The sequence below is a fragment of the Chenopodium album genome, chromosome 18, assembly GCF_948465745.1.
Source record: "Chenopodium album chromosome 18, dcCheAlbu1.1, whole genome shotgun sequence".
Lineage (NCBI taxonomy): Eukaryota > Viridiplantae > Streptophyta > Magnoliopsida > Caryophyllales > Amaranthaceae > Chenopodium > Chenopodium album.
In genome coordinates, this window is record NC_137851.1 from 11,993,724 (window position 1) to 12,007,280 (window position 13,557).

The following is a 13,557-nucleotide window of genomic DNA, read 5'->3' on the forward strand; positions in this document are numbered from 1 at the left end:
TTTTTTTTTTTTTTTCTAGTTAAATTCTACGTAGTATTTTGGTGTAAGAGTATTTGGAGACAATGGCAGACAAATCAAATTAGATCACCTGAAATTATTAATTAATAATATAATGGTTTCTCGAATATTTTTCCAATCTTTTTGGAAATTGAAATTTTTTTTCTGAATTTTGGGGACTTAACAAAAATTTTGGTTTTCTTTTTTGGGAGTCAGTGTGTGTCACATATTGTTTTAATAGAAATTTATTATAAGAGTTAGGCATGTAAGGTATCCAAAGTGAATTTCACATAGATACCTAAAATTAAATTATACTATATGCTTTTTTTGAGGAAAAATTATTATATGCTTTAATTTCTTCATCATTATTTTTCTTCCAATTCTTATAAAGTGTGAAAGTTTTGTAAGACTTGGGAAAATATAGAATAGTTCAGAAGAACGTGGGAAAGAATAAATCTTGTTTGCTCTTAAAATAGTTATAATAGTTATAGTAGTACGAGTAATAATTTTGTTCATATTGTTAAATGGTCAATAAGATACGGAATAATACAATTTTAAGTGATATTGTCTCACACTAGTTTGTCACCTCTCTTATGAAAGGCGAGTTTGTCATATGATCTTACAGTAATCTGTTATAAAATCGTTCAATTATAGATTTTAAAACTATCTTAATCTTTATATTCCTATTTTTAACTTGGTTTATACTCATGTGAGCACCAATTCCTTAATCATATGATATACGGAGTATTCTACTATTGGAGGTTATTCACCTTCACAATAATTGTTCAATCATCTCATTTTGTTCTTTCTTTTCAACTTTTTTTTAGAGACAAAAACATCAAAATAGAAAGAACATATAGACACAAAGCTAAAGAAGTTAACTACTCAATCAAAACCGGCGATGCTTATTATATGATACACCCGAGAACACAGTCGATGTATAAGCTCGCTCATAGAGTACGTATTTATTCACCTTAGTACTTTAACTAGCTTAAAAAATAAGAATATGAACGTTGCAAATTTGAAGAGGGGGGGCATCATCCGTACTTGAAGGACATTTAAAGTGCTTTTACTCGATTGTAAAATAAAAACAACTGAATGGGGCAGACAACATAAATTTTGTAGCACGAGCCAACATTGAAAGCAATAATATAAGGGAGTTGACAGATATCATCAATAATAGTAATAATACTAACATTATTAATGAGGAAATACAAGTTACTCATCCTGAGTAACAACAAATGTAACTCAAGGGGCACGGATGTAATTTTGTGCTTTTAAGTTGGGGGTAAAAACGTCCACAGAAGGTATTTTTAAAAAAAACAAAAAAATTAATAATAAAAAAAATTGTGTAAAATTACAATATATGCCACTTGAGTAACAAATTTCGTTACTCAGGATGAGTAACTGGGGCTTGCTCATTATTAATTCACATCAACAACAAAATAAACTACTAATAATGAAAACTTGCTATACTTTATAATTGTACAAAAATTTTATAGCTGTCAATCAAGATTGAAGAATCAACTTGTATATTATGTATATTTGCTGTATGTATAATTATAATTTACTGTATGTATATGTATGTGTCATGTAATTAACACAAATAGGCACAAAAGTAAAATTAAATGAATCTATCAAAGTACATATTATTACTAAAAAAAACAAACAAACGTATAATTTAAAGAATCTGTCAAGTTTTTTTTTGAACTTCCTGACATCGTTGGAAGGATTTGTTATGACAAAATGTGATGAATGATGAACCCCGAAGAAATAATTAATGAACATATTATAACATATTACAAAATATGATATGATGATAATGGGGTGTTGTAGTTAATTAGTAGCCTGGGAAGATTGGAGGTGGTGGTGATCCGTATGAAACACCGTAAACTGGTGGCATTCGTGTATCGCCGTGTGATGGTGGGGGTGATTGTTCTGATGGACATTTTCCTTTTGGTGGTGGAGATTGTTTATGGTTGTGTTCTGGTGTTGATGGTGTGTATGACGGCGATGGCGAATATGTAGGAGTATTTGATGGTGGACTGTATGACGGTGTTGGTGAATATGTTGGAGTACCTGATGGTGGACTCTGTGAAGGGGTTGTTGATGGTGGACTATATGACGGCGATGGTGAATATGTTGATGGTGGACTGTATGACGGCGTTGGTGAATATGTAGGGGTACCTGATGGTGGACTCTGTGAAGGGGTGGTTGATGGTGGTGTGTATGACGGCGATGGTGAATAAGTAGGGGTGGTTGATGGTGGACTGTAAGACGGCGATGGTGAATATGTAGGGGTACCTGATGGTGGACTATATGAAGGGGTTGTTGATGGTGATGGTGAATATGTAGGTGTATTTGATGGTGGACTCTGTGAAGGGGTGGTTGATGGTGGTGTGTAAGACGGCGAAGGTGAATATGATGGACTATTGTATCCTACTGGAGGGGGTGTTGAGTAAGCAGGGGAAGGGGTGTACCCTGAGGCGGGTGGTGGTGGTGGGGGTAAGGATGATGGTGGATAATTCGATGGCGAAGGAGAGTTGTAAGACGGTGTTGAAGGTGGTGGAGGTGAGGAGTAGTAGTAATCTGGTGAAGGAGTGTAAGTTGGTGGTGTTGGTGGTTGGTATGATGGGGAAGGAGTGTTGTAGCTTGGAGTAGACGGTGTGTTGTACCCTGGTGATGGTGTGTACGACGGAGACGGTGAGTATGATCCTGACGAGGCTCCACCGAAAGAAGTTGGTGGTGGTGTGTAAGACGGCGATGGTGAGTAGCTAGGAGTGTAAGGTGGTGGTGAATATGTAGGAGTATATGATGGCGAAGGCGTATACACAGGCTTCTTAATACAACCAAATGAGTAACAATCAACGGGTGTAGCCAATGGTGAGGCACATTCCTCAGCGGACCTTTGGTTCGCCTCACCAATGATACAGTTTTGTGATCCATCGATAACCTTACCGGCCCCGGCCAAGGCGGTACACGAGGGTGCATCGCCAGTGAAGTAATTGTGTGAGTATGTAAAGTTTTGGAGGTTTGGAAGCAAGCAAATAGCTTCTGGGATAACCCCAGTAAATTGATTGTAACCCACATCTAATTGCTCCACACTAGACATTCCATTAATGGTAAGTGGCAACGACCCTGATAAGTTGTTGTAGCTCACATCGAATACCGTTACATGTTTGAGGTTACCAATTTCTTCGGGTAAACATCCTGAGAGATTATCATTAGACATTATAATCTCATTTAAGGTGTACCCCATGTCACCAATGCTAGAGGGAATGCACCCTCCTAGCTCATTGTTAGCCATGACCAAAACCGATACCGGGGAATTTCCCATGTTTTTCGGGATCCCGTATTTGAACCGGTTGTTGTTGATGAAGAGGGCGTCGAGTGGCTTGTCGAAGATGGCGGGTGGGATCGGCCCCTCGAAGTCGTTGAACCGGATGTCTAAATACTTCAATGAGGGTAAATTGAGGAGGGCCGGGGGGAATTTACCCACGAACCGGTTGTTACTTATATCGAGCTCGAATAGTAGTGACATTGAGCAAAATGATTTTGGGACGGACCCACAAAACCGGTTAGAGTTAATGTGGAACACGGCGAGATCGGATAATAATCCGAGCTCGTCGGGAAGGTACCCGGCTATGTCAGCGTGGTTAAGGTCCACGCTGGCAACAACCCGGGTTGGGGTGTTATTGTAAGTACTACCATAATACGAGTCAGAAGTCGTATTAGGTAGTATTGCACAAAAGACACCATTATACGAACACACATCAGGACCAACCCAATTTCCTGTGAAATTGGAGGGGTCCGATAACATAGCGTTTTTCCACGCTTGAAGAGCAATGTAGGCCTTACGAAGGTGATCATTCTCAAACTGAACACTAGGATCAACCGTTACATTTTCGGGACCGTTTGACGAGTCCATCGGGTTGTAGTAGCCGTCGTCGCTGCCATCAGCGATCGACGAATGTACGAAAGAGAAAATGAAGAGGGAAATCAATAAGAGGACAACGTGTGGAGATGGAGAAGGAGCCATCTTGGGGTGGTGTAAGAGAGAGAAGAGAAAGCACAATTTTTGAAAGTTTAGAAATGAATCTTGGTGTTGATATATGGTGTTACTTTGTTGGGTATTTGTTGACGTAATATAAAATAATGTTTTACTGGACTACCAGTTAGTTTTAATTATTTTTATATCAATTTAAAGCTAATATTTATTGGGCTGCTGGCCTGACATAGACATTTAATTTTTGTACTGCTAGACTATTTCCCATTATTAGTAGTTTATTATTCAAATAATTTTTGTAAATATAATATAATTACAAATATTAGGAACAAAATTAAGGGAAATTAAAAGAGTTGGTGAGCTGTGATTGGGAGAAAATACATTGGATGTCTGTGTGTTGATTGAATGTTAAGTTAGTGAGTTCCTCGTCTTTCAAAAAAAATAAAAATAATAAACATGAAATATAATAATAAAAATAATTAATTTTACATAAAAAAAAAAAAAAAGATATAGTTAGCGTGTGGGGCCATACTCGGAGATTGCAGGTAGCGGCTAATTTTTAATTTTTATATTTTTGTGAAATTTACTTGGTTTGAAAAATAAAAAAAAATTTGTTGTTTAGGGTTTGGTTGGTAAGAGGTAAAAAACAAAGAGATAGGAAGATATAATAATAATGGAGACCATGGCTTAGCTGTGACCATTTTGAATGGCGGATCCACCACCGAATAACCTAGTTTACTTGCACCGAAAATCGTGCTCTTTTTTTTTTTTTTTAATAAAGGTCGTCTATAAGTATTTAGACTTGTTTTATTCGACTTATTTTATATAAATTTATTTTATTTTAAAATACCGAGTGTAATTTAGAAATAAGCTACAGAGTATATTTGATTTAATCCTCATTTTGAATAAACTTATTTGAACTTATTTTTATCTACAACTTTTTTAACTTGTTTGCAAATCAATAATGTCAAAAAAGACTATTATATTATTTAAATAATTAAATTGATACTAAATTTAGATGTGCATGATAAAATCACATTTTTTATCAACATAAAATTAATTTTTAAGCTAGCTTGATTTGAGTAATGAAAAATTATCAAGAAACATAGTACACATTTTTAAAGTTTAAAGTTGAGTTAAGTGCAGTCATGAGTACTAAACTTTCATGATTGTTGCAGTTTAGGTACCCTAGTTGCAAAAGTTGCAGTTAGGGTACTCTAAACACATTCTGTTAAGTATGTTGTTAACTAAAAAAAAAAAAAAAAAAAACCAAATTAGCTGCCATAGTTGCAAAACCAACTTTTCATCACTTCCCAACTGTCAAAAAAATTAATCACTATCAACACCAACAGCTCTAGGTAGCATTTTTCACACAAAAATGATAAAAAAAAAAAAAAAAAAAAAAAAAAAAAAAAAAAAAACAGTTTTGTCCAAAGTCTAAAAATTAAAATCAAAAGGTCTTCATACTTTAAACAAAAACACCATCTATCAGGGATGTCCTCAAATACATCAACTTTCCCACCATTATACACTAGTCCACTGTCAAGTGTAAACTGACCAAAATCCACCATGGTGCACTATCAAACAAGGATTAAATTGAAAATCTGTAACAACATACAAAAAAACTAATAAGAGTGATAATTAGAAGGAAAAAAAAATCATTTCATTTATTAAAATTTATTCATAACATCAACTTCAAATTTAAAAAGATTGAAATTTTATCAATATTCAAGCACATATACTGTTGAATTATATTGTTCAATTAGAATTGTTAATTCATACTTTAAACAAAAATTCGTACCAAAAAAATTGAAATGCGAAGAAAATTAAAACAGAACAAAACCCTAAACCCCAAAATAAAAAATTACTAGCCACATAATCACAATCCTAATTAAACAAAATTATAACTATATTTTATCAACAACAAGTATTAAACAAATGAAATTACACAAATTACAAAAAAGAAGTAAAAAAGTGAAAATTACATAATGCATATCTTTGGCGAGAGACAAGTGTGGTCCAAGCCATGGATTATTATCTTCAACCATGATAATGGAGTGAAAAATTAAATAAAAAAATAAAATAAATAAAAAAAAACAGTGAAAATGGTGTAAATGTGTGATTGAAGAAAAATGACTGAAGGAAAAAGATTAACTTGGGAGTTCGTTGAAAGGAAAAATGAAAAGGCGGCAACAAAGTATATCACTGTATTCTTCATGACTTAACTTTTTTTTTTTGACGGCCTTCATGACTTAACTTGGGAGTTGTATATATTGGGCCAAACGAAGAAAAGTGACGGAACTTTAACGGTGTTACTTTTTAGTACCCTCTTTGCAACTTATGCAACTAGGGTACTCTAACTGCAACTTTTACTAAAGTTGAGTACCCTAGTGTGCACTTAACTCGTTTAAAGTTGCACTGCATTACTAAAAGCATTGATATGAGGCATCTACACAAAATTTCAAATTAATAGGCAATAATTTTAATTGATGCCATTAATAATATCCAATTCTTTTACCCTATTTTTTTTTTTTAAAAAAAAAAAAAATTGCTAATTTGATATATATGAGCAATAATAAGCCTTTGGTTATACCTAATTCTAAATGTATGGAATCAATGTATCCGAATATATGTATGATAGAAATTCACATTATTCTTGACTACCAAACATGACGCAAGACGCAAGTGCTATATTCCCAATATTAAGATGGTTCTATAATCTATAGTACATCAAAAATAAATAATAATACTTGTTTGGGGTATAGTTGATGAGTTTTCACCATTTACAGTTAACAAACAAAAAACATCAAATAATGAGAGAAATGTATATTACATTATTTGAACCAACATATTCTCACATTTTTAAAAGTATCACAAACTTTTGTAATTTGTTTATACAAATCAAGTACTTTAAGAATCATTAGATGTTTTTAACAAAATGTTGAATATAAATTTTTTAATCAAGTTTGGGCTAATCTGTCTATTGAGTGGATTGTGGATCAAATTCAAATCTAAACTCATAAAAATGTACAAAATTTGGTCTACACTACCTCCATTTCAAAAGATTACGTATAACTTTTGTACAATAATTTCCATGTTTTCTTTGCTCATAACCTTTTACTAGCCTGTAGCTACATGTAAACAAATGTTTTTTCGTAATGTAACAGAGAGTAAAGATATTTTCTTATGCAAATCTTCTTTTAACATTTTTTACTTCCTAACTTACCGGTCAGACTATTCCTTTAGCCACATGTAATTTTACTTTGACATTATTTATATGTCAACATTCATTACATTTTTTTTATACTAATATATGGAAGTCAAATATTAATCATCGTGTAAAATGTTGTCAAATCAATATCAATGTAGATTTTCAAATATTCTTTTTGGTCAAAAGTCAAACTTATAAATTGACACGTACATCATTCAAACTATTTCGAATATTCAGGAACAGAGGGAGTACCATTATTTATACTTTCCTCTTAACCTTTGAGTGAAGGGGTTAGAAAATGAAATCATACTCTAATCTCTAGTGCAGAGGTTTTTTTTTTTTTTTTAAAAAAAAAAGCATAATAAACCTCAAAAGATAAATAAATGATGACCCTTAGAGCACTCTCACTCATGGGCATTTTTTTTGCCCATGAGGAGATTTTAATGAAAACAATGAAATTTTGGCTTCCCATTCATGAGCATTAGAAAAAATGTCCATGGGGAAATCATCAAATGCCCATAGCAATGGCAAAAACTAATTGCTACAGTAGTGTGGGCCATGGTACCAAATCAGCAAAAAAAAATAAAAGAAAAAAAAATAAATAATGTGATGATAGTAATACTTTAGGAGAGAGAAAAAATAGGAGAGAGAATGGTGTGGGTTTTTTCTTAGCCCATAAATGTATGAGAAGTTGTAGAAAAAAAATGCCCATAAGAAAAAGTGGAAAAGAGGAGTGAGAAAGTGGGTAGAGAGATAATGGCATTTTTTTTATTTGCCCATGAATAAGAGTGGTCTTAGCTTCATCAATAAATATAAGACATGCTACGCATGTCTTATATTTGACTGTTCTATATATTACTATCTATTTATCTCAACTATAAACCTAACTATATTTCAACTTTATAGTAAAATCAAATAAATTCATATAAAAGAAATAAATTAAAATGTCTCCTTTAATTTTTTGGTATAAGTTGTAAAGAACTAATCTTTTTTTTTTTTTTTTTTTTTTTTTTTGTATGTTCACATGATGATTATTATAACTTTAAGAGAGAGAAGGAAACTTAACTGGTAGCCATGTCTTAATAGACGGCAGACACTATAATACTTGCTGGCACGTCGAGTAAGATTCGAAGTGGGTCCCTTATTTTACTAAACTCATTACATTACAAAATATCATCGACAATTTGGTACAAATTATTATAACTTGTATTTAATCACTGCTTGATATATAATACTACTTCCCAATTTGAAGTAAACACAAATTTCGTAAATAAATTGTACACTACACAATATTGTAGAGTAAGGGCTTGTTCTGATTTACTGAACTGAGCTGAATATTTTATGAGAGAAGGAAATTAAAAACTAAATTAAACTAAATTGAATTGAACTGAAAATAAGCTGAAGAGAACATGCCCTAAGTTATTTTATAATATGAACTGTTGTGTTTGAGTCATTGAATTACCTTTTAATTATGTGTAAATTGAAATAGTCTAACTCTTAAAAGAGTGGCTTCATCATGGTAATTTGAATAATAATTGCTAATATTACAAAAGAGTAACTTAGGACCTGTTTTCTTCAGATTACTTTCACTTCAATTCAATTCAGTTTCAATCAGTTCAGTTCTTAATTTCCTTGTCTGATAAAATATTCAGTCAGTTCAGCTGATGCGGATCAAGCATCAAAATTCTAGTCTAGATGATAGTAGTTTGTTATTTTATCTTTTTCGTAGCCGTATGATTTACTTAGGATAACATTTATCTTTTTAGAAGATATTGTTAGAGTGTTAGGATTTAATTTATCTTTTAGATTTGTTTATCCTATAAGTAGGGCTGTCAAACGGGTCGTGTCGGGTTCGTGTTCGTGACGATATTAGATGGGTTGAAAAACCCTTGACCCAAACCTAACCCGTTTATTAAACGGGTTGAAAACCCTTGACCCAAACCTAACCCGCTTATTAAACGGGTTACCCGTGTAACCTTTTACCCACATAGTATGTAATAAACTAATTAATATTCAATTTTAAAAAAAAAAAACAAACATCATTAGTTCATTAAAGATACTACAACAGTTTTAAGTTAGTAATTTTAACAATATATACCACAAGGGTTAAAGTTAGTAGTTTGAACTATATAACCATACATAAGAATTGTTTCAAATTAACCGCAAAATTAGATTTAATTTACAAAAGATGAAAATTATAATTTTTTCGCCAAATTAACCGCCAAAAAATTACCAAAATTTATAAATGGTGTCAAGGTAATTTACAAAATTACAAGTTTTGAATAAAAATTCAGTTTTTTTTTACTACTCAATTAATAGATTAAGCGTGTCGGGTTCGGGTTGACGGGTTGTCATTCAAGCCATTTATATAATCGGGTTATGCGTGTCGGTTTCGGGTTGAAAATTTCAACTCAAACCTAACCCGTTTACTTTCGTATCGTGTCCGTGTCGACCCAATTATGTAAACGGGTTGAGAATTCTTGACCCAAACCAGCTTATTTCGTGTCGAGTTATCGTGTCGTGTCAGCGTTTGACGGCCCTACTTATAAGGCATGGGATTGTATGCCTATAAATATTTGTTTTATTAATGAGAATAGGGAGATTGATTGAGTTTATGAAAATATGAAAATTGTGAGTTAGTTCGGGTTAATCGAATTGATTTCAAAACGTTGCTTTTCTTTGAAAAGATCAAAATTTACATTGCTTTTCTTCTTATTTTAGTCAAAAAGATCAAACTTTATTGAATGAGGTTCACCCTAATTGCTAGTATCCCTTTCTGTGCTTTAATCCACATCAAACAGAACAGGCCTTTAGAATAGGTGCATAATAAAGTTATTATAGATTGACTCGATTCACAATCATCAACTATTAGATGTATAATTACATGTAATCTGTTAACTTTCAAAGGAAACTTGTTACATTGCACTTTTAAAACCATTTCTTTGACAAGTAGAAGGATTCTATTAGACTACATAACAATCAACCCAGTGCTTGAGAGTAACGGGGAAGGTAAAATCCCCTACTCCTAAATATGCATATGTACTCCGTATATTATAAGACTCAAATGTGTAATTTTATAAAACTTCTATGGTAGTCATCCTTGAAATTAATTACCAAACTAAACTTGGTCTACTGGTAAGATTGTCACCTTCTAACCTTGAGTTTGGGGGTTCAATCTCCACTAGAGACATTTTGAGGGTAGGGATCCTTTACCCTTACCCTTCCCCCTCACTCTCAAACGCAAATATCGGACCAAAAAAATCGTGAGGGTTGAGGGATGATCAGGGTCTTTCTCCTTACCTTTTTAGCCAATAAAAATTTAGTATAAAATGATAACTACCATATAGAATAATCCGCAATTTTAATAAAGTAAAATTTCAATAATCTCTACCGGGTATAATTGATTAAACTTTGATTAAGAATTGGTGGTGAATCGATCAATTTAAAATAGTTGTAACTAATAAGGAGTTTACTCATAAAACTACATCATATGCTTAATCATAAGAGATTAGGACAATATGACAACTTTAAACGGAACCAATATAATTTTAAATTTTAGTAAGATGGTATGAGGATATAGAAAAGGGGATTGGAATGGAGTAGGTCAACAGGAAAGACGTGTTGTCAGAAAGACTTACAAGTATCGTCAACAACCAAAAATAAATAAAGTATGATGAACAACCAGAATCAATCAACCATGCAGATTGAAGTAGAGTATTATAATTCAAAAAAAAAAAAAAAAAAAAAAAAAAAAGGAAAAAGAAAAGAAAAGAAAAGAAAAAAAGAGTAGAGTATAATAATGGTCCGTAAAAGAGAAAGTGGTACTATAAATTATTTTACTGTTTGCGGCAGAACGTCTAATGCAATGCAATGAATTGCATTTCATCATAAACGAGGATAAGAAGAACGGACTATATATAAATTCGAGTCAATAAATTCTTAGGGACAACCATGCACATATATTTATATTTCGTACATGTTATATGTGTATGTATCATGTAATTTAATTAGTTTAGATTTACCTATTTTAATGATTGAAAGTTAATTTTGCAATGGTTGATTCATTGTTGTATCAATTAATTATGAGTAGTCATTGGTAGTTAATTTATTGTTATGAGTACTCGGTAGTTAAGTTGTTACGTACCTTGTTTCTAGAATCAATATAATGTTATAATTTGAAATACTATGGAGAAGATTTTTATTGAAATTTTTTGTGTAGAAGCGGATGCACGATGCTCCGTGCATCCTTTTTTTTTTAAAAAAAAAAAAGACGAAATGAATATATAATTGTTTAGTTAAAAACATAGAGTTATTTTATAAAAAACATCACAGGTAGTTGTTTTGTAATGAACATATAATTATTTAGTAAAAAAAAAATCCAACTTTATTTTTATTCAACCATCATAAATCTAAAGATAAAATTCAAAGAACATTTTAAAATATAAACAATTAACATTATGTTACAAATAAATATACATTTTGACAATCAAATAAGAACATGGAGATGAAGAACATTTAACATCATGTTTTTTTTACTCTAGGTATATGTTCATTATATTTTAACAGTATGTTCTTTTCATTGTAACTATATAAATGTTCATTACCGCAAATTCTATGCTACTCCTGGGGTACCGTGTGCATGGTACTCCAGGTTTATAAAAATTATGTTATTTTAATATAAACTTCTTGTTATTTTAATTTATATACATGTTATTTAAAAATAAGTATATGTTATTTTATATTTGCATTTTTTTTTTCAACATTGATCCTTTCGTTGTACTCTAGATTTATAAAATTTGATGTGAACCTCTTATTATTTTAATTTATATATATGTTGTTTTTTAAATAAGTACATGTTATTTTTATAAATGCATGTTTTTTTTTTATGCATGATGTTGAAGTAAATAAGTGAATAACACATTATTTTAGCAAAATAACACAAGGTTTTAAACAAAATAACGCAAGACTTAGGCAAAATAATTCAAGTATATTGGGTATGGAGTACCATGATCCAGGAGTATATAATACTAATTGGTTTATTACATTACTATAATATGTTCATTTTGCTTTATAGAATATGAAAAAAAAAACATTTTACTGTATTTTAATGTACATTGTATTATTTAGTACAACTTTTTTCTGAATTTATTTATTTGCTTGCTTTCTTTTTTCAAAATATAATAATTGGTCAGTTTTCTTCAAGAATTTCATATTGTTTCTCATTGCAACACCAAAACCACATAAATCACAAATTAATTCCCAAATATATATATATATATATATATATATATATATATAACAAAAAATTACAATTTTCAACCAAATTTATAAAAAACAAATACTTGAACTCAAAATAAACAAGTATGAATGTCGAATCTGATCTTACCTTTCGTTTTTGTCTCATCTTGCACCAAATAGTTCGAAATTCACGAATTTTTTTCTTAGGGTTTGATGAATTTGAAGTGATTTTCAGTTTTTTTGGAGAGAAATCTTCTAGAGAGAGAAAACTTCTAGGGAGAGTATATAATTTGAAATGATTTGAAATTACTGTATGGTTTTTCCTTTTTTTTTTTTACAAAACTTAAGCTCAAAATATCTCATGTACATTAGAATTGCAAAATATGTTATTTTCTATAGCCATGTACATTATGATATAACATGATGTGCATTCCGCTTTTTTAAAAAACAAATGTATTTTGCAGCGGATGCACGAGGATGCACCATGTGGATCGTGCATCCGTCCGCAGAAAACCACGGAATGGATTTTAATGTTGAAATCGAACATTCAGAATTCTAAAATTTGATAGTTTTCTCGAAGATTTGGAATGGTCATAAGAATCTATAAATAGCAACCCCATTATCCTAGCTTAAAATTAGACTAGTTATGTTGTCATTAAAATATTTTCCTCCAAACTTATAAATAATGTCATCATTTTAAAATAATTATTTTGTTTTATTAAAAAAAAAATTGTAAAATGTATTATTGTTAGTATCAATTTCTGAAAATCGAACTACTCTCTCTAACAATAATAATTTTTTTTTTCCTCGGTAGGGTGGTTGATGCGCGTGATGCACACGCTACAACTAGCTATTTTCGGAAAGCGTTTAAGTGTATCATCGTTCGCTTACTATTGTTAAGAGATTTTTTATAGAAAAAAATAATAACAATAACATTAATGAAGGAAAATAAATTGATAAACTCTCTAGAGAGTATAGTTGTCCAAACACTATTCATAACAGTTAAATCATTAAATCACACAAAAGAATAGCTTAGAGGCAATTAACATAATATTAATATTTTTTTTTGAGGGAACATAATATTAATAGGGGTAAATAGGTGAAC

The 13,557-nt window shown here is 31.2% G+C and overlaps 1 protein-coding gene across 1 annotated transcript; it reads right to left on the reverse strand.

The window, feature by feature from the left end:
• Nucleotides 1–1,612: 1,612 nt before the first annotated feature.
• Nucleotides 1,613–4,142, reverse strand: LOC145593102 (leucine-rich repeat extensin-like protein 2). Its single transcript, XM_081649613.1, has one exon. The coding sequence runs from the start codon at nt 4,034–4,036 to the stop codon at nt 1,838–1,840; it is 2,199 nt and encodes a 732-aa protein (XP_081505739.1). The 5' UTR covers nt 4,037–4,142; the 3' UTR covers nt 1,613–1,837.
• Nucleotides 4,143–13,557: the final 9,415 nt, after the last annotated feature.

What these genes read in the sequence shown, in the direction of transcription:
- LOC145593102 (XM_081649613.1), bottom strand. Translation starts at nt 4,036, where the DNA reads ATGGCTCCTTCTCCATCTCCACACGTTGTCCTCTTATTGATTTCCCTC.